The 23,350-nt window shown below is 62.8% G+C and overlaps 1 protein-coding gene and 1 long non-coding RNA gene across 3 annotated transcripts in view; both read right to left on the reverse strand.

Moving 5' to 3' along the window:
- KCNN3 (potassium calcium-activated channel subfamily N member 3) overlaps nucleotides 1–17,871 on the reverse strand; it is a 115,407-nt gene extending 97,536 nt beyond the window's left edge. The window contains exons 1-2 of one of the 2 annotated variants that reach the window (XM_053908732.1): nucleotides 17,790–17,871; nucleotides 16,020–17,119 (exon numbers count right to left, since the gene is read on the reverse strand). In XM_053908732.1, the coding sequence (XP_053764707.1) occupies nucleotides 16,020–16,916 (897 nt within the window). In that variant the 5' untranslated portion in view covers nucleotides 16,917–17,119; nucleotides 17,790–17,871. Of the gene's footprint in view, nucleotides 1–15,304; nucleotides 15,407–16,019; nucleotides 17,120–17,789 lie in introns of those variants that run through there. The other variant, XM_019431497.2, reaches the window with a different exon arrangement.
- Nucleotides 17,872–19,853: 1,982 nt separating this feature from the next.
- LOC109256236 (uncharacterized) lies at nucleotides 19,854–22,625 on the reverse strand. Its single transcript, XR_002075562.2, has 4 exons — nucleotides 22,539–22,625; nucleotides 21,660–21,716; nucleotides 21,404–21,522; nucleotides 19,854–21,268 (listed from the first exon to the last, which is right to left on the reverse strand). It is a non-coding gene; the product is annotated as an uncharacterized LOC109256236 (long non-coding RNA).
- Nucleotides 22,626–23,350: the final 725 nt, after the last annotated feature.

The raw sequence follows: 23,350 nt of genomic DNA on the forward strand, positions 1-23,350 counted from the left end.
CCCGGCCCAGCACAGGCGGGTGGTTCAGGCCCCCTCAGTCCCCAGGCCGCCCCTCAGGGCGGTCCTGCCCGATCTGCCCACTGTGGGGCCCCATAGGAGGGATGCGTGTGAACTAGGCCTCAGTTCGTCCCGGCGCTTATCCACCCAGACCCATCACTGTCACCGTGCCCAGAGGCAGGCATCACAGTGGCCCCCAGACCCAACCCGGTCCTTGGCCCCCGCCCCCCACACACGGGTGGAGACAGAGGCGCAAAGCCATCCTGGTAATAAGGGCAGAGCCCGAGGCGAGGCCCGGTTTGCCTGACACCTTCACGCCCCCCGCCCCCCCCCCCCACCCGTGCCCTGGGTTCTCCTCACGGGCCACCCCTCCCTGCCCCCGCCCCATCTCTGCGCCGGGCACCGTGGGGCGACCGACACCCCTCACCCCGGGGGATCCCCGTGACGCCCACACTGCCCTGCAGAGAACCCGCATGTCTGTCCGGGTCGCACAGGCAGAGAGGGGCGGAACCGGCGTGGATATCAGGCTATCGATCCCAAAGCCAGGGCCCTTGCCCCTCGGGACTCAGCCCGGGCTGGCCGTGTCGCCCCCCGCTCCCGGGCACCACGCTGGGCTGGCCGGCGGTGCGGCTGGGGTTCTGGAGCGCTGACTCCGAGGGAAGTGAACCACGCCAGAGAAGACCCCGGCGTGGCCCGATTCCTGCCGACATCCTCCTGGGATCCCCCAGCCCCTCAGAGCCCACACATCCAAGACAAAACTCCGTGTCGCAACCCCTTCCCCGACGTGTGTCTGTTTTAAAGGCGACACGGTCCAGGGCGCCTGGGGGCTCACTTGTTAACCATCTGACTTCGGCTCAGGTCACGATCAGGTCACAGTTTGTGAGTTTGAGCCCCGCTTCAGGTGAGCCCCACTTTTCCCTCTCTCTCTCTCTCTCTCCTCTCAAAAAAAAATTTAAAAAGAAATTAAAAACAATAAAGGCGACACAGTCCTGCCCCACCCACCTCATCACGGCCAGTCTGTCACCACCTCTCACGGATGAAACATGGTGGCCGTTTGTTGGGCGAAGAACGTTGCACCTGCGTTCTCCACGACCACCCTGCGGGCATCACTACCCCATTTCACGGGCACAGGGACTGAGGTGCTGGCCCGGCCCTCGCAGGCCCACCAGCCGGGCTGCGACCTGGCACGCCCGGGGCTGTGAAAACAAGCAGGAGGGGGCGACGCCGGGCTGGCGGCTGCTCTCTGGGCTGGGCGGGCTCTGAGCGGGGACGGGACGGCCCGCAGCGACCTGCACGTACAACCGGGGTACTCGGGGCGGAGACGGGGGGGGGGGGGGGGGGGAGGGAGCCCACACCGCCTGCCCCCACCGCAGCCTGCTTCGGCCCCGACTTCCTCCCTGGAACCTTGGCAGGGCCCCTCCCGGCCAGCCTCCTGCTTCGGCCCTCCTACGAGCCTGCCGTGGCTTGGCCACACTGCTGTGCCGCTCAAAGGCCTTCCCTCCCTCTCTGAGCCTTTAGACCCGAGTGCCTGCTGGGCAAGGCCCCGTGACCGGCTTCCACGCCCCTTTCCAGCTTCTGTTCCCAACACTTCTGGAAAAACCCACGTCCTCCCGCCCCTCCCTGAGAACACCCGGAACTCTCCGGTCTTCGGGCCTCAGCCAGACTGTCCCTTCTCCCTTGTCCCACAAAGCCTTACCTTCCTTCACAGCCCAGCCCAGCCCTCACCTCCTCCGAGAAGCCTCCAGACACGAAGAGGCACGGGCGTGGCCCCAGCACGAAGCTGTACCTGCCACCGGTGCCCGCCCCGCTGTGGCCTGACCACCCCAGACCACGTGCTGTCCGCCTGTGTCCCCCTCCGAGACCAGTGCCCAGCAGAGAGCGGGCGTCAGTGAAAGGCTGCCCGGTAGAGGGTCCTCAGCCCCTCAACATGTTGATGCGGACCCTTCCCCGGCTGCAAGCCCTGCCTCTCCCGGGGGTCTTGAGCTCAGAGCAACACTCGTCTCCCGTCGTGGCCACGGGGGAACCCAGAAGGATCCTAGCAATGCCGGGCCGGCGCACCCTACTCTCCCCCTGCGAGGTCTGCTCACCCAGCTCTGTCTCCCGCTCACAGCGGTGCAGAAATAATGGCCCTGCGTTTTCCTGCAAACTCCGCGTCCCAGATGGAGACCAGCCCCACGTGCTCAAGGAAATGCGAAACAAGAGGCCGGATGGAGCAGGTCTGGGAGGACACCGTGCAGCCTTGCAGGGGCAGGGGCGTCCTGGGCTCTCCTCCCCCCGAAGCGTCATTCAGGGCTGGGGCAGAAAGTCTATAGTCGGTCCATGGCCTCTGGTCAGCACGTCGCAGCTGGCCGAGCGGCCCCTGGCCCCAGGTGGCTTCAGAGACACCGCTGTCCCATTTACGGACCTGACCTGGCCTGTGGGGGGACCGCGAGACGCTAGGAACAAGGAAACGCCCACTGAGGCCAGTGTTGACCCGGGCCTTCCCGCCCCGGCCAGAGCCACTGAGCAGAGGGTGTTGTGAGGGTCCGACGCAGCATCGACCGGTTCTCGCCTGAGAGCCGGGGAGGGCCAGTCCCCCAAAGCAGGGTCTCCCAACCTCTGTGACATGTGGGGCCGGGCGATTCTTGTTGTGGGGACGGTGTGGCGTGTGGTGGGGGTGTCCACCAGCCACCGCCCCTCGAGATGTAACCAACCCCTCCCCGACTCGCAGCAACCGATGATGTCAGCAGGCACCGCTGAGGGTGCCCCTGGGGAGCAAAGTCACCGCAGTTGGGCAGCCCCTGACCTAGAGGCAAGGGGTTGGGTCCCAGGTGTCATGGGGGGGGGGGGGGGGGGCGCTATTCACTCTCCCCATCGATGGGGAACAAACCTGCCGCCCTGGAAGGAGGAAGGGCCGAGGGCCAGTCCTTCCTAAGTGTCCGGTCACCGAGTCAGGTCCCGCATCAACACCACCTCACAAAACGGCAAGACAGGCACCGTCACCCCCTTCTCCACGTGGACAGACCCCAACATTAAATCACCAAAGTCCCGACAAGGCTCAAGGGTCCCAGCGGGCCTGGGCTGCCGGAGCAGAGTGGCCCCGGTCCGCAGGTCCTGAGACCCTCGCCCTCCAGGCCCAGGTCCCAGCACGCGTAGACCAACGGAGGAGGCCTTAGGAGCGAGGAGGGGTGGACCCTTTCCCCGAGTCCCCCCCACCCACCCAGCCGTCAGGGGGCAGGTACGGCGGGCCCCGTGCATGGTCCCAGAGAGCCCTGGACACTGGGCTACACGGCGTGTGAGCGTGAGGCTGGCAGGCCCTGCCGCGGTGAGGCCTCTCCCTAATCCCGCCCCCACGCCCTGGTCAGGTGATGCTCGGGAAAATTAGAAACGCAGATCTCGGCCATGCTAGGGGTGCTTTCCACCGCTCAGGACCCTTTTCATTCATCGAACTGCTCTGGGGTCAGCCTAGGGCAGGGAAACCTGACCTTGAAGCATGGTTCTGGCCCAGAAAGACCCCAGCGACCTCCCACGGCCCTCCGACCCGTGATCGTGGTGGTGTTGGAGGAACAGAGAACTGACGTGAATGCTGTTGAAATGTGGCCAGTGGCCACGAACCGTCCCCTGGAATGAACAGCAGGAGCCATCCATCCGTCTCGGCGCGGGGGCCCAGGCAGAGCCTTCCACGCCCCGGGCACATCCTGTGACCTCCCACCACCTCTGGGGCTGCCACCCCCTGACGCACCTCAAACCTCAGTCCAGCCCCAAATCCCACCTTCCCCCCAGTCTTCTCACATTTGTTTGGCCCTCTCCTGACTCCCCTCTGTCTCCCCACCGCCCCTTCCCCAGCACTACCACACCCCACATCCAATCCCCAACTTCCCAAGGATCCAACCGTGTCTCACCTCCCGCTGGTCCCGCCCCCATCCAAAGCACCATGACCCTCACCTGGCCAGCGGCCTTAGCTGGGTCCCCTTTGCCCCCACCCCCCCCTCTGTTCCCAACTCTGTGGCCAGAGGGATCCTATTAAAATGTATGTCAGACCTCACGACGCCCCTCAGAGACCCCACCTCACCCGGGGGAAGAGCCAATTCCCGCAAGATGGACACTGGCCACAAGACCACTGAGCCTGGCAACGTGGCCCGTGCAACAGGATTTCTAAGCATATTTCATTTCCGATAATTTACATTGAAAATCGATGGTCCGTTCATTTATTGGGAAAGCTGTAGACCTATTTGCAACAACTTGGTGTCCAAGTCCACTGTTTTAGCCACAAATTTTGAACTCTAAAGGCAGATCTGGGACTCCTCTGAAGATCTGTGCCCCACTGAGGGTGCTGTGAGACGCACACCGGATTTCAAAGACACGGTAGGAAAAGCAGAAATTAACTGTCTCAGCAATTCCTTCCATTGATTATGTGTTGAAGTGGTAATATTTTTACTATATCGGGTTAAATAAAAAACATTAACGTGAATTTCACATTTCCCTTTCACCTTCTCTAACACGGGCTCCCGGACGGTGTGAAGTTCCAGACGTGGCCCGACTTCGGTCTATACGGGCGTGGCCGTCAGACGCTCAGATGTGGCCCCGACCCCGGCCTCTTTCCTCCTCCTCTTTCAGCTCCGGAAAAACCCCCTCATCACATGTCACCTCTGGGGAGGCCCTCTCTGCCTCCCCACCCAGCTTTGTGTCTCTTCAGGGCATTTAACACCATCTAACGGAGCTCGCAGGTATATTACAAAGTCTACTGTCAGTTTCACCTACTGAAACGTAAGTTCCTGGAGGCTGGGGTTTCTGTCTGCTGTGGTTTCCCCGCTCTGTCTGCAGAGCCTCCAACAATCTGGCCCATGATAGACGTTCAAACCACATCCGCCAAATGCACAGAGTTATCTGTTTTCCTGCTGGCGTGCCTACTCAGCTGCAAATTTCTCAGGGGCAGTGCTAGCACATAGTAGGCTCTCGTGTGGTAGGCTGATCTGTTCCCAGGATCACGGGGGAAACAGAGGCGGCCTGGCCGCCACGGAAGGCAAAAAACCAAGTAGCAAGGGTCCTTGAACCGCACACGTGCCCCCCCCCCCCCCCCACCGCCCCAGGAAGGTACATGTCCTTTCCCTTCCCATCGATTTTTATTCTCCCAGTGAGAAGACAAATCTGTTTCCCTTCCGCCAAAAAGGCCTCAAGCCACGGCTACTTACATTATAGTAATTAAATCCCTGCTGCTAGGAGAGCTCAGGAGGTGAGCAGGCCTCACGCCAAGGGCTGGCCTGCAGGGAGGAGGCAGCAGGGAGGGAGGCTGGCCAGAAGGGCCTGTCTCTCTCAGCTGCTTCCCGAGTGACAAAATCCACTTAGCCACAATGCCTTCGCAGGCTTTCACTCCCGGGCCAGGGGGCCTCGGAAGAGGACCAGCTCGGGGAACCCCAGCCTCCCCGGCTCACTCCCTGGGCCTCACCTCCCCACCGGTGTGGCTGTTCCAGCCCCATCCTCACCTCTCCCATTTGCCAGATGACAAAACCGAGGCCGGGAGACAAGCCTCCCCACCCCAGCGCAGGGACGTCCTCTGCACCTGCACTCCCGACTGGCACTCAGCGCAGGCCCAAACCACATCACGTGCTCTGCCTGTGGGGTGTGCCATTCAATCCTCACAGTTGCCCCAGAAAGAGGGTTTCTGATTAACCCCCAAGGGTAAGAATAGAAACACCAAGACAACTCGCCCAAAGCCACGCACGCAGGCAGTGACGGAGGCAGGCTGTTCTCTCCTGGACAACGTATGCAGCAGGGCCGGCTGGGAGGCGGCTGCGGGCACATGAGAGACGGGGAGGTAGGGGGAGGACAGGCAGGAACGGAGACCCAGCAGGCCTCGTGCACCTGCTTCTGCCCCGCCCAGCCCGCCCGTGAGCCCCACGTCTTGCTCGGTCAGTCCTGGACCCCACAGCCCGGCAGGACACCAGCACCTGTCGGCCTCCTGAGCCAGCTACAACTGGAGACCGAGGGTCGGGGAGCAGAGGGCAGGGAGCGGCTGGGTTTCCTGGGACAGACATGGGCAGGACGGACAGAGGAGAGCGAGCCATGAACTGGGGCTCCACGAACGGGACGAGGCAGGGGGGGTGGCTGCGCAGAGACAGCAGGGGGTCGGGGGCGGCCCCGCAATTTGGGTTCTGGTGAGCACATGCGTCTGGACGTTTCCGATCACACGATGACAGTGTTGGGCACTTCCCCTCCGGGCGAGGGTGGAGTCACGGCACCCCCACCCCCAGGTCTGGAGGCCGAGGTTCCAGAGGCTGACCACCCCCCCTCCCCCACACGGACGCACAGCCAGGAAGCCCAAGAGAGGGGATGGGAATGCGGGGAAAGAACACACTGTCCCCCTGGGGGACCTCGGCCCCAGAGCCCAGCCTGCCCTGCCAGCCTCCCAGGGCTCCTGGAAAGTGAACAAATCCCTCCTCCCAAACCCGAGGCACTCCCCCTCCCCCGAGCTCCAATCACCCATGGGAGGGCCTGGGTCAGAGCGGGGGGGGGGGGGGGGGGGGGGGGGGGGGGTGGCGAGGCTGGCAGGGTGGACGCCTCCAGGAGAAGCACTTTGGCTTGAGAGGGCCAGGCCACAAGGTGGCCACACAGGGGGGTGGGCTTTGAGGGCACTCGTGGGTTCAGACCACAACTCCACTCCCTCCTGGCTGCGAGGCCCGGGGCGAGCCTCCTGACCTCTCTGAGCCTCGGGCGGGCCATCTGTCACTCGAGGGGGCTGTTATGAGGACTGAATGAGACAAGAGGCAGGAAAGCCCTGAGTCATGTCCCGGTCTGGCCTCGTCTTCACTCCCGAATAAGACTACGTTGCTTTGTTGTCGTTTTTATGGAAAGAGAAGACGTTTCCCCTTCATGAGAGCAGCGTGTTCCTCCGAGCTGCTGGACAGGAGCGTTACAGGCGGCCCTGCCCGGCCACAAGGAGACCCTCGGGACCCAGCCTCCACCCCGGACTTGCACTCGGCTCCAGACACTCCTCTCCCCCTGGGGCACCTGCCCCTCGCCGGCGGGCAGGGCGGACCCGGTCTGCGGGTCTGTGTCTCACGCCGAACGTCCTTCCTTCCGGCTCAGCACCGCCACACTCCGGGAGCAGTGACAACGTCTGGTCCAGCCCAGAGCAGGAGGGCAGGGAGTCTCGGGACCAGCTGAGGGATCCCGTGGGGATCCCGTGGCCACTGGTCTCCGGGAAGAAAAAGCAGGCCTCGGAGACCCGCGCGGGCCTAGGAGCCCCCTGGGGCCAGGTCTAAGCCATGCTGAATCGCCCACCTCCAGCCTCAGCAAAAGGCATTACAGTCCCACTTTCCAGACAGAGGCCACCGATCAAGGCCACACAGCTGGACAGATCCGTGGTGGAAGGCTGAGCTGTTTCGGGAGGAGCGGGGGGAGAGCAACACATTCCAGAGGAGAGTCCCCCGTGGCTCACGCGGTGCTTACGGGCGCGGACCCCCGCAGTCCTGGGAGCTGGAACGGGGCCTCCCCGTAGCAGGCGTACTGGGCCCCAGCCTCGCCCTGGCCGCTGGCCACGCCGAGAGGCCTCGGACAAGTCGCACAACTTCCCTGGGCCTCGCCGTCCTGCGAGGAGGCCCGTGGCCCCTGCTCTGCCCCCCTCACGGAGGTGGGCAGGGGCCACAGCCACCCAGGCCAGCACACCTGCAGGGCCGTGGCACGTGGCTGCCCGGCTTACAGGCTCCACCCCGGCCAGGTAGCCACCGGCTCCCCCGGGCCCCCCCTTCACGCCACCAACAACACCGCCGCTCGGAGCCCCTCCAAAGGCCCGACCAAAGGCCCGACCGAGGGTGGCGCACCCTGCCCGAGCCCTCATCTTGGAGGAAGGCGACATCACCTCGGTCAGCGGCTCCCGGCACTGCCACGTGGGGGCCTGTTCGGGCACTGGCTGAGCAAGCCGACCCCCGACCCAGTAGAGGCCGGAAAAGAGAAAACATGGCCAAGCCCCAGTTCGTCAAAAGCAGGAACCTTCTCACGAAGGAGAACAGCTCTACACGAATCCCTGCGAGGATGCAGCCAAGCAGGCGCCCGGCCAGGAAGGACTCCCCTCGCGGGCCACCGGGGGCGGGGGGTGGCTGGGGTGCGGGCCACGAGGCCGCCGGGCCACGAGCACGCTCGCCCCACGTGCACACGGGGAACGCAAGGCTGGCAGAGTCTGAGGTGCCGGCCTCACGGTCACCCGGCAGCGAGGGGCTGCCCAGGCCGGCCCCCGCTCCCCGCGGGCTGCCCCAGGCCGGCCGCCAGCCTGCCAAGGCCTAAGGCCTAAGAGTTCAAGCCGAACCAGACCACGATTCCCACGGGTGCCGCCCGCCGGCCCGGGGCCCGGGCGCTCTCCAGGGCCGACACCAGCCAGTCCAGCCCCCGGGGGAGCGACCTTTCAGGCACCTGCTCGCTTGCTTGACACAGCATCACGCCCGTCCCTTAAGGAAAAGGCCCGGCAAGCGGCCTCAAAATAGCAGGTGCCAACGTGCGTGTTATTTCGCACATCACTTGCGTGTTGTTCATTTAGCACTGCCGGGGCCCCGCTCAGAATACAACTCTTGTTACCTCGCCACCAAGTAGCCCCGTGGGGGGAAACGTGCCCCACACGGGGGCAGGCGCTGACCCCGGCACGACCTCCCCGCCCGCCGCAGCACAGAGCCCAGAAAGCCTCAACCCACAGGCCCCACATCCCCGAATTCCCTGTCACGGGTCTCAGAGGAGAGCCCGTCATCTCGAAGTCACACGAGAAAGCCCCAGCGCTTTCTTGGTCCCCTGGCTCTGTCCCAGGCGGCCCCCCCCGGCTGGCCCTCTCCCTGCCGCCCCTGCTCTCGGGCCTCGTTCTGCCTGGTCATCGTGTGTCCCCCTGACCTTCCTCCTGGACGCTCGGCCTCTGGCCTGACTCCATAGGCTTATTTTTGTTCCCTCTCCACCTGTCCCGTTTGCACGGCCACACCCGGTCAGCTGTGCCCGGGCCGCAGCTTGCTGACCGTGAGCAGGAGAACTGGGTCCCACGAGACGAGGCCAGAAGCCCAGGCCAGGCTAGCGCTGCGGCCCCTCCTCCCGGGGAACGTCCTGCTTCCTCTCACGGCCCAGATGCGCCCGTGCAGACCCGTCCGGGAACATGACCGGGGCTTGTCGTCCAAGGGGGGGCCGTCGGTTTCATCAGAAAGGGGGCACAGGCCACACGTGCTCACCTGGTCCAGAGCCACCGGTGTGGGAGGCGACCTGCGCGCCCACGGTCCTCCGAGTGGCTGTGGGTCGGCGGGAGCGCCATGTCGGCGCGGGGCTCCCCAGGGCAGCAGCGGCACGTGTCAAGGCTGAGTGCGCGCCCGGTTCTGCACCGGGTGCCGTGCTACGGGCAGGGCCGAGATTCCCTCTTGCCGTCTGAGAAGTGAGTTTCAGATCCAGGAAACTCCCTGAGGACCCACCACCACATTCCAAGTCGGAACTCAAACCCAGCGCCCGAGCCCTTGACCGCCACGCTGGGAGGTCGGCCATGCCGATGCGTCACAACTCTGGGGACAGAAGTGCAGCGGGCAGGGCCCCCGCCAACTCGCCATGAAACGGCCCCCACGCCCTTGTCCCTGGTGCAGGCATCCCGCTCCCTGCTTCCAGCCTCTAGGACGACACGTGGCCCCAGCAACCTTCCCGGGCCTCCCTGCTCCACTCCCCTCCTGGCCTCTGCATCCCTCAGCCCCAGCTCCTGAGACTCCTCGTTCCCAGAAAGGCCCCTGCCCGTGACCCTCCCATTCTGGTCTGGTTAACCCTCGGGGACTGTCCGCAGGGAGCCTCCCCAGTAGACGCTGTGGTCGGCCTGGGTGGGTGGCACCTGGGTGCGGGCCTGGCCGAGGACAGAGCTGGAGGACGGCGGCCTGTGTGGTCTTAGCAGTGGAACATCACAGACGCACATTCGGTGGGGTCAGAAAGCTCTGGGACGGGGTTGGGGGGTCAGCGCCAGGGCCCTGCCCTCGTTTCCGAGCCGGAGAACCAGAGGCCCAGAGAGGTGAAGGGCCCTGACAGCAGTTGCACGGCGAGTCAGAAGCAAGAGGGAAGCAGACCAGCCTTTCTGTAACACTCACTGCCGCTCACAGAGCCAAACACGGCCTCACGCCGCCGAGGTAGGAAGCTGAACCTCCAGCGTGAATGAGGAAGGCAATTCTAGAACCAGGACGGAGAAGCTTTTGGAGGTTCCCTCCCTCAAACCCCCAGCAGAGGCCTGTGGCAGCTCGGCACAGGGAGACGGCAGGTGCTGGGGCCCTGGGCTCTGGATCTAGAACCATCTCTCCTGAGAGGGGCACCTGGCACGCCCACGCACCCCTGTGCACCCCACTTCCCACCTGCGAACAGAGCGGCTTGTAGCGACCCCAGGGCCACGGTGGGGTCGCGAGGAGCTGAAAGCACGGAAAAACCGTGAGCAGTGGACAAGCCGAGCCCACGGTCACCCCCAGTGGGCACCCAGGTGGCCGGTACGGAGGAAGAGGCCTCCCGAGGAAGGGCAGGGGCCAGAGCCCGGGGCTGGCGCCAGGTTTGGGGGGCGGGGAGCCTCACAGCGAGAGCTCTTGTTCTGTCTGTAACCCCCACACCCGCCCTGTCCATCATCACCCGGGGGCAGTACGGCCAGGCCTCCAGCACCGCCCCGGGGCCTGTCCACCACCTCACCCGGCACCCAGGCTGCACCTGCCCCGCTCTCCCCGCCCCTCCCCGGTACAGTTCCCTCCCTCCCAGTGTGGGGCACGCGGGTCTCCGGCCTGGCCACCTAGATCTGTCTCTCTGCGGAATCACAAACAGTTTCTCCGGCAGCAGCAGGCGAGGAAAGGCCTCAACTCGGGAGTCAGATGGGCCGAGGGCCCCGGGTTCTCACCCCAGCACCGCCGCCCACTGACAGCGTCCGGCCTGGGGACTTCTCTATGAGGGGACGGGACCACACCCACGCCTCCCAGCACTCCAGCCAGGACAGAGGACAGCCATCGAGGCAGAGCACAGAGCGGCCCCTGCCTCCCCCTCGCCCAGCGGCCGGCACAGGGCCAGCCCCCAGCCCTCCTCCGGCACCCTTGCCTGCAGCCGAGCCCCTGGGGGGCCGGGGGGAGCCCGGGGGCGCCGCGGAACCCTGGCCTCCTCCTGGCCTCCTCCTGCAGACTTTCCTCCGCAGAAGAAAAGGCCCAGAACTTCCTCCCCGCGGCTCCGGGAACAGCGTGGCCTCCCAATCCCCCCCTCATTATTTAAAGAGGAATGACTGATTCTTTCCCTCTCCCTTTGGGGTTTGGAAAGAGAGAGAAGGAAAACAGGTCCGAATGAAGGGCGGGCCTGCCGCTGAGCCAGCACAGCGGGGCCTCCACGCTGCCCCCTCACAACCTCACTCTCTCATACGTACTCATTTTCTCCCCCAAATGTGCTTTACAAATAACTGCCACAGAACCAAAGCTCTGTCTTCTGATTTTACATTTCCATCCAGGCCGCGGCTTCTCTACGGCGGTTACTCGAATTTCCTTTCGGTTTGTGTTGCTTTACCTTCGATGTTTTGAAGTTACCTTTGCGGTCTTTGGACCGCGGCCTCGCCAGTGCCCCTCCCCGAAAGCTCTGTGAGGGGCAGGCGAGGGGGTCCCCCAGCTTTCCGATCAGCCTGCACAGCAGACACGCCCAGCGATGGACGCTGCTTGGGGGGCAGGTGGGGGGGGCAGGCACCCCGAAGTCCCTCCCGGATGGTTACAAACAGCGTGACGATGCCCAAGGGGAAGCAGGTACTGTTGAGTCGTCCCCTCTGGGGTTACAAACGTTTGACTCAGCCGTAGGCCGTCGCGAAGCTCATAAATAAGGTCGCCACCACCCTGGGTGGGAGCAGGGCCTTGCTTCCACGCTCTCAGGGCGGCTCACGAGTCCTCCCTGGGCCAAGACACTCAGCGTGACCTCGGCGCAAAACAGACCCCTGGCTCCGACCCTCCTGCCTCCTGCCGCTGCGCCCTGCAGGCCGTGACGCAGGAGGGTCCCTGGAGGGCTCCGTCCCGTTCAGCAGCGCCAACACACCGGAAACCACAGGCACGGGCACCCCGAGGCCGCTGTCCGCAAACACGCCGCCTACCCGCCCAACGCGGCTCCCGGGTCTGGCAGGAGGCGCGGGCCGGTCACCCCGCCGAGCCCGGCTGCCACTTTGCCCTTATGCAGACAGGGGCTTCCCGCGCGGGGACCCGCGAACCTGCTCGGTCATCCGGGCTGGAGGCCGAGGGTGGACCCCCTGACCTCTGTGAGGTCAGCAAAGACACCCCACAAGTCGGCCCGAGGGGACCCCGTTTTCTTCGCAGCGCGGATGGCCAGGAGCCCAGGCCCCCCTGGGCGTGCGGAGAAGCCTGCCTCCCCCCCCCCCCAGGTGTTCTGAAGGAGGAGCAGCACTGGAGCCGGGGTGGGGGGGAGGCCACGCGTGGGAGGAGATGGGCCAGGGGGACCCGTGGCCGCGGCGGCCCCCACAGCAAGGCCAGGCAGGGGCAGCGGGAAGAGCAGCGGGGCCCCCGGCAGCGGTCAGTTCTGCCAGGGAGGTGAGCCCGGGGGCGGGTAGGGGCTGGAGGTTGGGCACACACGGGGACGGAGACGGCTGCCTTGTGGCAGCAGCATTTCTGCCCCCCCACCTCCGGTGGTCACAGCCGACACCAGAGGTCCCTGCGAGGAGGCCCCCACGGGACCGGCCAGCCGGGGCCGGGGGCTCCTCGGCTCCGGGATGGAGGGGGCCGGGCCCTGTGGTCCCGGTGCACACAGCACAGCCAGAGGTGTGCCTCAGACCAAGTCTGGAGGAGCACGGAATGCCAGGGCGTCCCCAAAGCATCGCTGCCTCCGTCCTGACGGGCACAGACGTGACAGACCACATCCCTGGGACCTCTTGGCGGGACCTCTAACCCCGGCCCTGCCACGGTGTCTACGCCCTTGACATAAAGCACCTATTTGTTTTTTTAACCCTAGACTCTTCGTCCAGTTCAGGGATAGCCCGGAACCAGTCGGAGCCCACGAGGGCCGCCTCGGGCACTTGTCTGCTACGGGGTGGGGGGGACTCATGGCCCCGCCCCTCCTGCCATCTGGACCCTGCTTTGGCCCACCTCCCCCCCCCCCCCCCCCCCGCGTCACCTCAGGCTTGTGAGGAGGGGACCGAGGACCACCCTGGCCGACTTCTCACCTCCTCACTCTGGCTCCCTTTTGCACGAACTCTGAGCCTCAGGGCAGGGCCAGGTTCCGTCTCCAGAGAGCCAGCCCCACGTGGCAGATTCTCCCCCAGCAACAAGTATCGGCCAAAGACGCAAAGGGGGGTCCGCAGCCCCGTGGAGGAAAACAGAGAGCTCCAGAAAGCTGCAGGTCTGGCACCCGTCAGCCGCCTTCAATCACTCGGGGAAGCAGCGGGGACCCCTCCGAGGGCCCGTGAGCGGGAAGCCCCCCACCAGTGCACGGCTACCAGCCCGCCTGGACTACGTCCACACGGGTCAGCAAAGCCACCCGGACACCCAGAGATCCCCAGCGAAAGAGAGGGCAGCCCAGCTTTCCCAGCTGGCGACACTCCTTCCTCCCCCAAACCCGCTGGCCACGGTAGAGCCTGGGGGCAGACGTGCCCTCCCTACCACCCACCCGTGATCGGAGGTGCTTCCAGCCCCTCTCAGAACTTCTCCCCGACAAGACGCAACTTCTCACGCCACTGACGAGCGTTAGCTCCCAGTCTGTCAAGGGCCCAGCTGATTCCGGAGCCAGAGTTGGTGGGAAAGACCTCTCTGCCCTCATCACCACTATTAATAACAATGACATGAGGCCCCGTGTTGGAGCCTTACACTTAGCAAGTTCGCTCTCCCCACTGACAGCTGGGGGACCGGCTCGCAGAAGTTACATGCTTGTCCGAGACCACAGCTCTGGAAGCGACCGAGCTGGGATCCAACCTTCACTCTGATTCCCTAAAATGATCCTGTTTGTGTCTGGGACGAGAGGGGTAGCCGCCTTCCTCCTCCTGGGTACACGGGCCCTGACACGGGAGACCCCAGGAAATGCTGCTTCCCAAATAGACGGCAGACGGGAAGGCTGGCAGGCAGGGAAGCGGGTTAAAGGGAGCCTTGTTTCTACAGCCAGGGCTGTCCCAGGGGCACACAAGGCAGCCACCGCACCAGCTGGGCCCAGCAGGACCTTCCTGGTCATAACCCCTCGTGCCGCCTTGAGCACCAGCGGTTTAGAAGCGGGGGACACCCAGCCCGTTGGCCCCCTGACCCTTGCTCCACACCGGACCCCGCTTCCTCCGGCTCCGGGTGAGGCCCTCTCCCTGCCCTGGCCCCTCTCCTGCCAGTGGCAACCCTCCTGTGACATGAAGAGCACGCGCACAGACCTGCCCCAAGCCGGGTCCTCCGAAGAGCTCCGACCCCCGGGGACACTGGGGTGCTGGCCTCTCCCCTTCCCCCCACCTCCTAGTCCCGGGGCCTTCATCATTCTCCCTCGGTGACGGCTCCTGGTCCCCACGGGTGGCTGGAAGGAGCCAGAGCCCCGCCGAGGGGGACAGCCCCTCCCCCCCCCACCAGCGCCCTGCCCCCCCCCCCCCCAGGCGGCCCTGAGAGCTGCAGCCTTCGGGCATGACTAAGTGAGCTGTTTCGGCCGGGAACCCCACTCACTTCTGCTCTCTGAGGGGCTCAAACCCCATGCTACGGACATGCAGCCAGCTGGGGCGGCCCCCTCTGAGCAGCTGGGGCCCTGGGGGACCCTCTGCACAGAAGGAAGTCTAGGTCCTGGCTACTCAGGTGGCTTGACGGTTCTGCCCGTGCCCTGCTGGAGAGAGAGGCTGGGGACAGGGAAATCCGATCAGCACCTCCTAGGTTTTTGCGGCTGGATCTCAACAAGGAATGTGACAGCCCCACAGCAGCTGGGCCCAGCCTGAAACAGGCTCTATTTGAAACCTCCAACAGCTGAACCCCTCCCAGCCACCCCCTGCCCGAAATGACAAATAGGAAGAGAAATCCAAGGGACAGGCCAGCACGCACACATGCACTCACACACCCTCCTCCCCAACAACAAATCGGGGGTGAGGGGTAGAGTGGGAAGAAATCCGCTTGTCCAATGAGTGCCCGGGTCCCCCGAGCCCTCCAGCCCGCAGCACGAGGGCCCCCAGCAGGCCGAGCGTGGCAGGAACCCACCTGCCGGGAATCACCACCACCCCCCCCACCCCCGCCCCCGCCAAAGGCCGTGATCTCCAAGCCTGAGGCTGAAGCCCAGCCACCAGCCGCCCCGGCTGCACACACGCTCCACCTGACTGATCCGGGAGCCCTGTCAGCCCATCTGAGGGAGAGGTGCTCCCCGGGGCTCAGGCCACGGCGGCACCCACCTGCTCTGCTGGGGACACCTGTAGCCATTTTCGTCAGGCGGCAGCAGCTTTATTCTGAGTGCTCTCTCCCGAGGGAAAGGACCGCGGGTTCCCTCCGCCCCTGTTTTCACCCGTGCCCCCCCCCCCGGGAGACTCGGGTCACGGGTACGTTTCTATTTTGCCCAAAAGTCTGTCGGGGACGAGGAGGAAAAGAGAAACTTGGGAAGAGGGGGAGAAGCCGCAGAGAAGGGACAGGCATGGAGTCCCCACCCCCCACCCAGACATTTATTTCTCTTCCATCCTGGGGAAAATGGAGTGGAGCAGGGCGGGAGCGGAGGGGGAGTCGCGGGGACTGGCAGGCACATCAAGGCAGAGTGTAATTAATTGGTGCGTGAAGCCGCTGGGCTCCGCTTTGGTTCGCGTGAGCCAGGAGGAAAACGGTTTCTCAGAAGGGACTCTTTCAACCTCCCCGGCACAGAGTCTGCAACAGACACAGTGCACGGGGGGTGCTCCCCCCAGAAGGCGAGGAATGAATTCTCCCGGGGTTGGGAAAGCAAGCCAAGTTCGAGCGCTCCATCTAATTGAGCAAACGCCTCTCCCCACCACCGCCCTCCATCAATCTTCTCTCCCTTTCCTCTCCATCCATCTCTCTCTCTCTCTCTCTCTCTCCCCTCTCTCTCTGTTGCTACCTACATATTCCTTTTGTTCAAGGTATAAAGAGAAACTGCAGCCCTACCTTTGAGTACAAACCCCAAGAGAGCTCGGTCTCTATCACCATGACAACAATTCCAAACATCCCAAAAATCAGAGCATAGTCACTGAGACGCTTCCTCTTTTCGAACAGGGCCCTCCTGTGTCCCAGCTTATAGCCAATGTTTTGGTTTTTCCGTTTGTTGGCTTTGGGGAAGGTGGCGCTGCCGGCGGAGGTGGCCGGGCCGGGGCCGGGGCCGGGGCCGGCGTGCTGGTGGTTGTGGGTGGCGTTGGGGGGGTGGAGCAGGGTCTGGTGGGTATGGTTGTCCTCCCGGGAGGAGATGATGATCTCGGGGGGGTTGCTGGGGCTGAAGAGCTGGAGGGGCTGGCCTTCGGGCTCGGCCTCGATGAGGTTCCTCCGGGAGGCGCTCAGCCGGCTCAGGGGCTTCATGACCCCCCCGCTGTACTTGCAGGAGCTCATGGCGATCTCCGTGAAGGGGTTGCTGTCCCGCCGGTGCGCCAGGGGGCTGGCCTGCCGGTGCCGGCCGCCGCCAGCGGGCCCACTTGTGGCTGTGGAGCTTGGAGAGTGGCCGAGCAAGTGGTCATTGAGATTGAACTGGCTGCCTTGCCTGGAGGAGGGGCGGAGGGCAGCGGTGGAGTTGGCCGAAGGGGGGCCCCTGAGCGTCGTGGGTGAGGAGTGCGGCAGGCCGGGCTGGACGGGCTGGCTCTGGACCTGGGCGAGCAGAGACAGGGGACGCGCTGGCTGCTGCTGGGGCTGCTGCGGAGGCTGCAGCAGGGGTCCCGGGGGCTGCTGGGGGGCTGCTGGGGGCGGCGGCGGCGGCGGCGGCGGCGGCTGCTCATCCCCGGACGACGGGCAGGGACCCTTGGGGTCTTCATCCAGGTCCCCCACCCCCGAGTCATGGAAGTGCCCAGAAGTGTCCATCTTGGGGCCTGGCTGGATTCCCTGCGGCACAACCCCCCACCCCAAAGCCACCCTCGCTCCAAAGATGTCCTCAGAGGCAGCCGGGCATCCAAGCCCCCAGCAGGTGTCCTGGCCCCGTCTTCGTTCTCCGGCTCCGGTTCTCTGGGGCTGCCCGGGGTCCAGACGCCGCCACTCAGGGGTGCATGGCCCTGGGCAGGAGGGGCCTGGGGCAAGAAGAAGCGGGGAAGGAACTCCGTCTCAGGAGGCGGCCCTCTGGGAGCGCGCACGGCCAGGCTCAGCCTCGCTCCTCGCGGGCTCAACAGCTCTGCTCTCCCCTCCCGCGGCCAGCGCTCCGCTGCAGGCCCAGCCCACTTGGTGGCAGCGGGGCTCATTGGCTCGGCTCGGGGCGCCGCCGCCTCCTGACTCCGCCCCCGCGCGGGCTCCTCCCCGGGGGAGGGGCCCGCCGCCCCCACCCCACCCCCCACCCCCCACCCCCCACCCCCGGCCCGGGCCGCGCGGCGAGGGCTGGGAGCTGTAGTTTCCGCCGCCCCTCCCACCCCCACCCCCACCCCCCAACCCCGGGCCGGCCCTCTCGGCTGCGACAGGTGTGGCACAAGCCCGCGAGGCGACGGGGACGTGCGCGCGCGCGGCGCGCTGGGGAGGAGGAGCGGGGCCTCGCAAGGAGGGGGCTGCGCACCCTGACGCGGGGGTGGGGCGGGCAGGCCGCCGGTCGTTACCGGCCAGGGTCTACCGCAGGTCGACCCCAGACGCCCGGGGACGTGGGCCTGGTGTCCCCAGTTCACAGCCTGATGCTCCGAGACGTTGAGCTACAGCTCCAGGGGTCACAGAGCAGACGGGCCCCCCAGTCTCCCGACCCCAGGTGGGTAAGCTCACCTACTGAACGCCGGCAGTAAGCGTGCAGGCGCCGCTTTGTTACTTCCACCCCCCACTTCAACCCTATGCAAATGATGTCATCATTCTCCTTTTACAGATGAAAACTGAAGAACAGATCACACAAGCACAGGTAAGTAAATTGCCAGATGTCACCGGGCCGGTGGAGGGTGCTGGGATTTGAACCCAGGTCAGCGGGACCCACAGCTGCTATCCCGTCCGCCCGGAGGCCTTTCCCCTGTGCTGCTCAGGGCAAAGCGGGTCCTCCATGAAGTGGCCCGCGTGCTGGGAAGGAACCAGAGAAGGCTTGCAGGAAAACCGGCCTTCCCACAGCAGGGCGTGTGAAACAGACCAGCTCCCGGGCGCTGCGGCGTCACCACAGCGTCTGGCAGGAAGACTGAAACCCCCCCCCATCCCCACCCCCCCCACCCCCCCCCCCCGCCGTGGCCACTCCCCCACCTGATCTGCCCTGTGGGGCCCTGAGAGTCAGAGCTGGGAACAGCTGCCCGCTTCCCAGGTTCAGAGCCATCATCAAGTATTTATTAAGCTCCCACTGTGTGCAAAGGGAGTTCCAAAGAGATGGGAGCAGAGCAGAATTCATTTCCCCTTCTAACCGCAGCTGATTTAGGGATCAGTGAGGAAGGGGAGGTGACGGGATCCCCAGGCACAGCCGGGGTTTCAGAGGGAGAAATGATTTTTCTGTCCAGGAAGGGGAAGGGCAGGAGAGCCATACACCCTGGTATGTGCACACATGTGTGTACCTAGGTGAGCGAGCACTGGCCCACAAGCATGCTCGTGTGCACACACGTGTGCACGCGCACACACATGCACACACACACAGTGGGTTTCTAAAGCAGCTCTCTTGAATGCCGAGCTGCAAGTGGACAGAGCTCCCAACAAACGGGCCAGAGAGCCCTCTGCGTGCCAGCCTCACCTCTGCAATCCCTGTTGGCTGCGATTAAGAGCTAAATATTACTTGTAATCTAAGCCACAACCCCAGAAACCCGAGTACGGCTGCACACAATAATCCCGATGGTGGTTGTTCTCACCAGCGACGTGGTCGTTCCCCCTGCACCCCCACCCCGCCGGCACCAGTCATAGCGCCCGGGTCAGACCCGAGCCTGGCGTCTCCCGTGCTTGCCCGTGGCCGTGCAGGCCCTCCAGAGCCCACCCGCCCTCCGCATGCCCTGCCCTCCCTCCCTTTCCCCTCTGTCTTCTTGCTCTTCTCCCCCCACCCCCATCCCCAGACAAAGCACCTGTTAGGCTTAATGATTTCCTAATAAATTAGTTGTTAGTAGCCCAACGTGCCGTTAGCATCGGTTCTCAGTGCCAGACACAGCATCTGGGCTGTGAGAATCATTGTTCAGGGCCAGGCTCCTGGGCATTTCTGTGCCCCCTCCGGCACCGTGACCTGCCTCCCGCTTCAGCTGACCCTTCTGGGCCAGCCTCCCGCCTCCGAGTCTCCCGGCTGTGCCCTCTGGATCCGGACAAGGACTGTTACACTATGTCCTGCTGTCACGGACAGCGTGGGGGGACCAAACTGTGCCAGAGCCGAAGGTCCACTGCAGACTCTTCTGGAAATGGCTGGAGCTGGACAGCGGAGCCACGGAATCGGCTCCTCCTCGCGGCCGCCCTGTGGGAGTGGGGAGAGCGCAGAGCCCGGGCTTTCGTGGCCGAGAGCCCAGGCTGGAGTCCCCTCTGCCGCACGGTGGCCACGCGACCACAGGCAGCTAACTACCTTCTGATGTTCAGCTTCCCCCCCGAAAAAACAAGATAAAAGTAGGGTCCCCGCCTCTCGGGGTTGGGGGGAGGGACAGATGCGAGCGGGTATTCGCGGGCCAGCCCACCGGACCACACTGGGAGCTGCTCAGCCCGGCCCGGATGGCATCAGCTCCCCCACCCTGGCCCGCCGCCTCGCCTGCCCTCCACTGCTGCGGGCCGAAGCCCCCCTGCTGGGAAGCCCCAGCCCGTCCCCCAGCCCCCAGCTACACCCAGGTCCTCAGAACAACCGGTGACTTGGAGCCATCAGCCATTTTACAGAGGAGGAAACTGAGGCAGCAGGCGGGTGTTAAAATTTGCCCGCAGTTACTAACGGGGACCTAGTGGCGTGGCCAGAATCAAATCCAACCCCAAAGCCCCAGCACTTTCCACGTGTCCCGAAATCCACATCAGTAGGGCTCGGTCTTCTTGGTATTTATTAAACTAAACGTAATCACAGGCAGCCCTCAGGAGCTTATGGTCTCACCACAGAGGCTATACTTTCATGGATGAAAAGGAGCCGCGACCGAGATCCCAAGTGTGGTGGAGACAGGACGGCTCATTGAAGGCGGAGGTAGCACACTGAGGCTTCGTGGGGGTGGGTGGTGGCGCTTGAGCCACACGATGGGCTCTTCCTTCAGGCGAATCGGCCTCTCCAGGTGCCTCAGAGACACCTCGGGCTCGGTCCCAGCCCCCTGCAGGAAAGTAAATATCGCAAGAAAGCAAGCCAATGAATTTTCCGGTTTCCCCCTGCACACAAAAGTTCTGTTCACTCGGGGCGCCCGGGGGGCTCAGTCGGTTAGGCGTCCGACTCTCCATTTCAGCTCAGGTCATGATCTCCAAGTTTGTGAGTCCGGGCTCCACGTCAGGCTCTGTGCTGTCAGCACGGAGCCTGCTTGGGATGCTCTGTCCTGCACGCTCGCTCTCTCCATCTCTCTCTCTATCAAAAATAAATAAACTTTATTTTTAAAAAGTTATGTTTACACTATGCTATAGTTTACTAAGTATGCAATAGCATTATCTACAAAAACCAACGTATGTACCTTAATTTAAAAATACCTTATCGCGGGGCACCTGGCTGAGTCCGTCAGGGGGCATTGACTCTCGATCTCGGGGTTGTGAGTTCAAGCCCCATGCTGGGTATAGAGATTACTTGAAATCTTTTTGAAAAAGGCTTTATCGCTAAAAACTGCTAACCATCATCCGAACTTTCAACAAGTCGTACTCGCTGATGACGGATCACCATAACAAATATAATAATGAAGAAGTTTGAAATGTTGCAAAAATTACCAAAATAGGACACAGAGACACAGAGGGCGCAAATGCTGTCACAAAAATGACACCGATAGACTTGCTCGACCCAGGGTGGCCACAAACCTTCCATTTGCAAAGTAAAAACATGGAGTACCTGCAAAGCTCAATAAAGCAAGGGACAATAGATAGAGGGGCACCTGTTCAGGGACGAAGGCCAGAGGGTGCGGTGGGGCTCCTGGGCTCGGGGGAAGCGAGTGAGGTTGCGCTCATCAAGCCCGGGAAGGAAGAGACGGCCTTTGGCCACCAGCCCCACACCACGCTGCCCCTCGCCCCACCTCCTCTCCGCTCGCGCCCCACCACCTCCCTCCTTAAGCCCCAATAACACCCGCTTCCGGGTCCTCCAACAAGCCATGCTTCCTTCTGCCTGGCATGCCCTTCTGTCCTCTTCATCTAACAGGTTTCTCTTTGCCCTTCAAGAGATGACTCACAGGTCTTCCTTCTAGAAAGCCTCCCCTGAGCTCCCCAAATCCAGATCAGGGGCCCTTCTTCTATACTTTCACGCCCTGTGCTCTACCCCCGTCTTTATCAAGCAGTGTGGCTGTTACCTGTTTGTGTGTCCTTTTCCCCCTTGACTGTGACCTTCTTGAGGATAGAAATGGTGTCTTGTCCATCACTGTATCTGCACATCTTGCCCATAGTAGATGTTTCATAAAGGTGAACTGAACTGAAATTAAAATCCAGGAGAGGTCATTCAGAAGCAAACAAGAGGACGTTGTAGCATTTTCCACAACAAATAACCACCACGATTTCCCCGTCGGTGAAATGAATGACATAGAAGAGATGATACCTAAGATCACTGACCTTGAAGTCCCATAATCCGTGCTCTGTGGAAACTGTTGCTGCCAAAGGTAGAACTGTCTGAAAACGGGGGTAAGGAAAGTGATGATTTGTGGCTTATATGGCTGTCTTTCCCACTAGACTGCAAACTCAATGAGCACAGAGAAGGCGCCTCATTTTTCTCTGTATCCCCAGAGCTAAGCAAGGATCTACTCAATAAAGGTTTATTGGATGGATGGATGGATGGATGGATGAGGGATGGGTGGATGGAGGGTGGGTGGATGGATGGGATAGATGGATGGAATTTAGATATAGGATAAATAATAGTTTTTAGAAAATCCTATGAGGATGGGGCGCCTGGGTGGCGCAGTCGGTTAAGCGTCCGACTTCAGCCAGGTCACGATCTCGCGGTCCGTGAGTTCGAGCCCCGCGTCAGGCTCTGGGCTGATGGCTCGGAGCCTGGAGCCTGTTTCCGATTCTGTGTCTCCCTCTCTCTGACCCTCCCCCGTTCATGCTCTGTCTCTCTCTGTCCCAAAAATAAATAAAAAACGTTGAAAAAAAAATTAAAAAAAAAAAAAAAAGAAAGAAAATCCTATGAAGAGTGCTTGGGTGGCTCAGTTGGTTGAGCATCTGACTAGATTTTGGCTCAGGTCATGATCTCAGTTTGTGATTGAGCCCCGAGTCAGGCTCTACCCTGAGTGTGGAGCCTGCTTGGCATTCTCTCTCCCTCTGTCTCTCTGAGAGAGAGAGAGAAATAAAATAACAAGGCTTGGCATTTAAGGGATATCCTTAACCTTCCAAGGAGAGACAGTATCAGAAAGTCAACCACACCCTCCCTCAGACCCTGGACGGTTGGGGCATCGGACCAAACAGCTTACTAGCCCATCCAGGTGCGGCCATTACCATGTTCTTATCTAGAAGCCTTATTATTTTAATAATAAAAGCAACTCCAGGGTCCGAACAGCACTCGCACATGAACTACTCCATCCCACCTCCCAGCAGCCCCGAAAGGCAGGTCAGGAAGGCTCTAGTGCCCATCCTTTATGCCGTCCCTCTGTAAACTAATAGTTAGGAAGGTTTAAGTGACTCGCTTGGGTCACCAGTTAGTCGGGGATTTGGACCTGGACCCCTCTGACCCTGGACTCCCGCTCTTTCCCACTCGTGCCGCCGGGAATGCCACCCCCACCCCACTCCGTATCCGGTCCTACTGGAATTTAAGGCGAGCACGCAAAGCCGTCCCAGACCTCCCCTCCTCTGCCCCTTCCCCCAGCGTGACACCATCCCCTCCTGAATTCCCTTAGCACCTTGCTTGTGTCTTTCTGGGGACGCCTTCACCTCACGCCTTGTGCCGTAGCTGTCTCTGTGCATGTCTTTTCCCTGTGTGTAATTCACACCACAAGCCCCTTGGTGACAGGAGCTTATGGTGTACGTTGTAAGGCACACACACAACCCTGCACCTCCCCCAAGCCCCCCTCCCCACATGCACTCAGACCTGCACGGAAGCAGGGAGTGAGCGGGTCTGCAGACACGGGAGTTCAGGGCACTTTGGCCCCGGATACGTTGCTTGCCCCTTACCTGCCACTGGCCATAGGAGGCACTGACCGGTGAGCAAAGTTCTCCCGGGTCCCCGAATGACCAGATGCCTGGGCGGGGGGCTCACAACTAAAACCCACCCAGCCTTTTCCAGGCCTCAACAGAGAACGGGTAAGGCAAGG

This window comes from Panthera pardus, unplaced genomic scaffold (genome assembly GCF_024362965.1).
Source record: "Panthera pardus isolate Hobbes unplaced genomic scaffold, ASM2436296v1 HiC_scaffold_21, whole genome shotgun sequence".
Classification (NCBI taxonomy): Eukaryota; Metazoa; Chordata; class Mammalia; order Carnivora; family Felidae; genus Panthera; species Panthera pardus.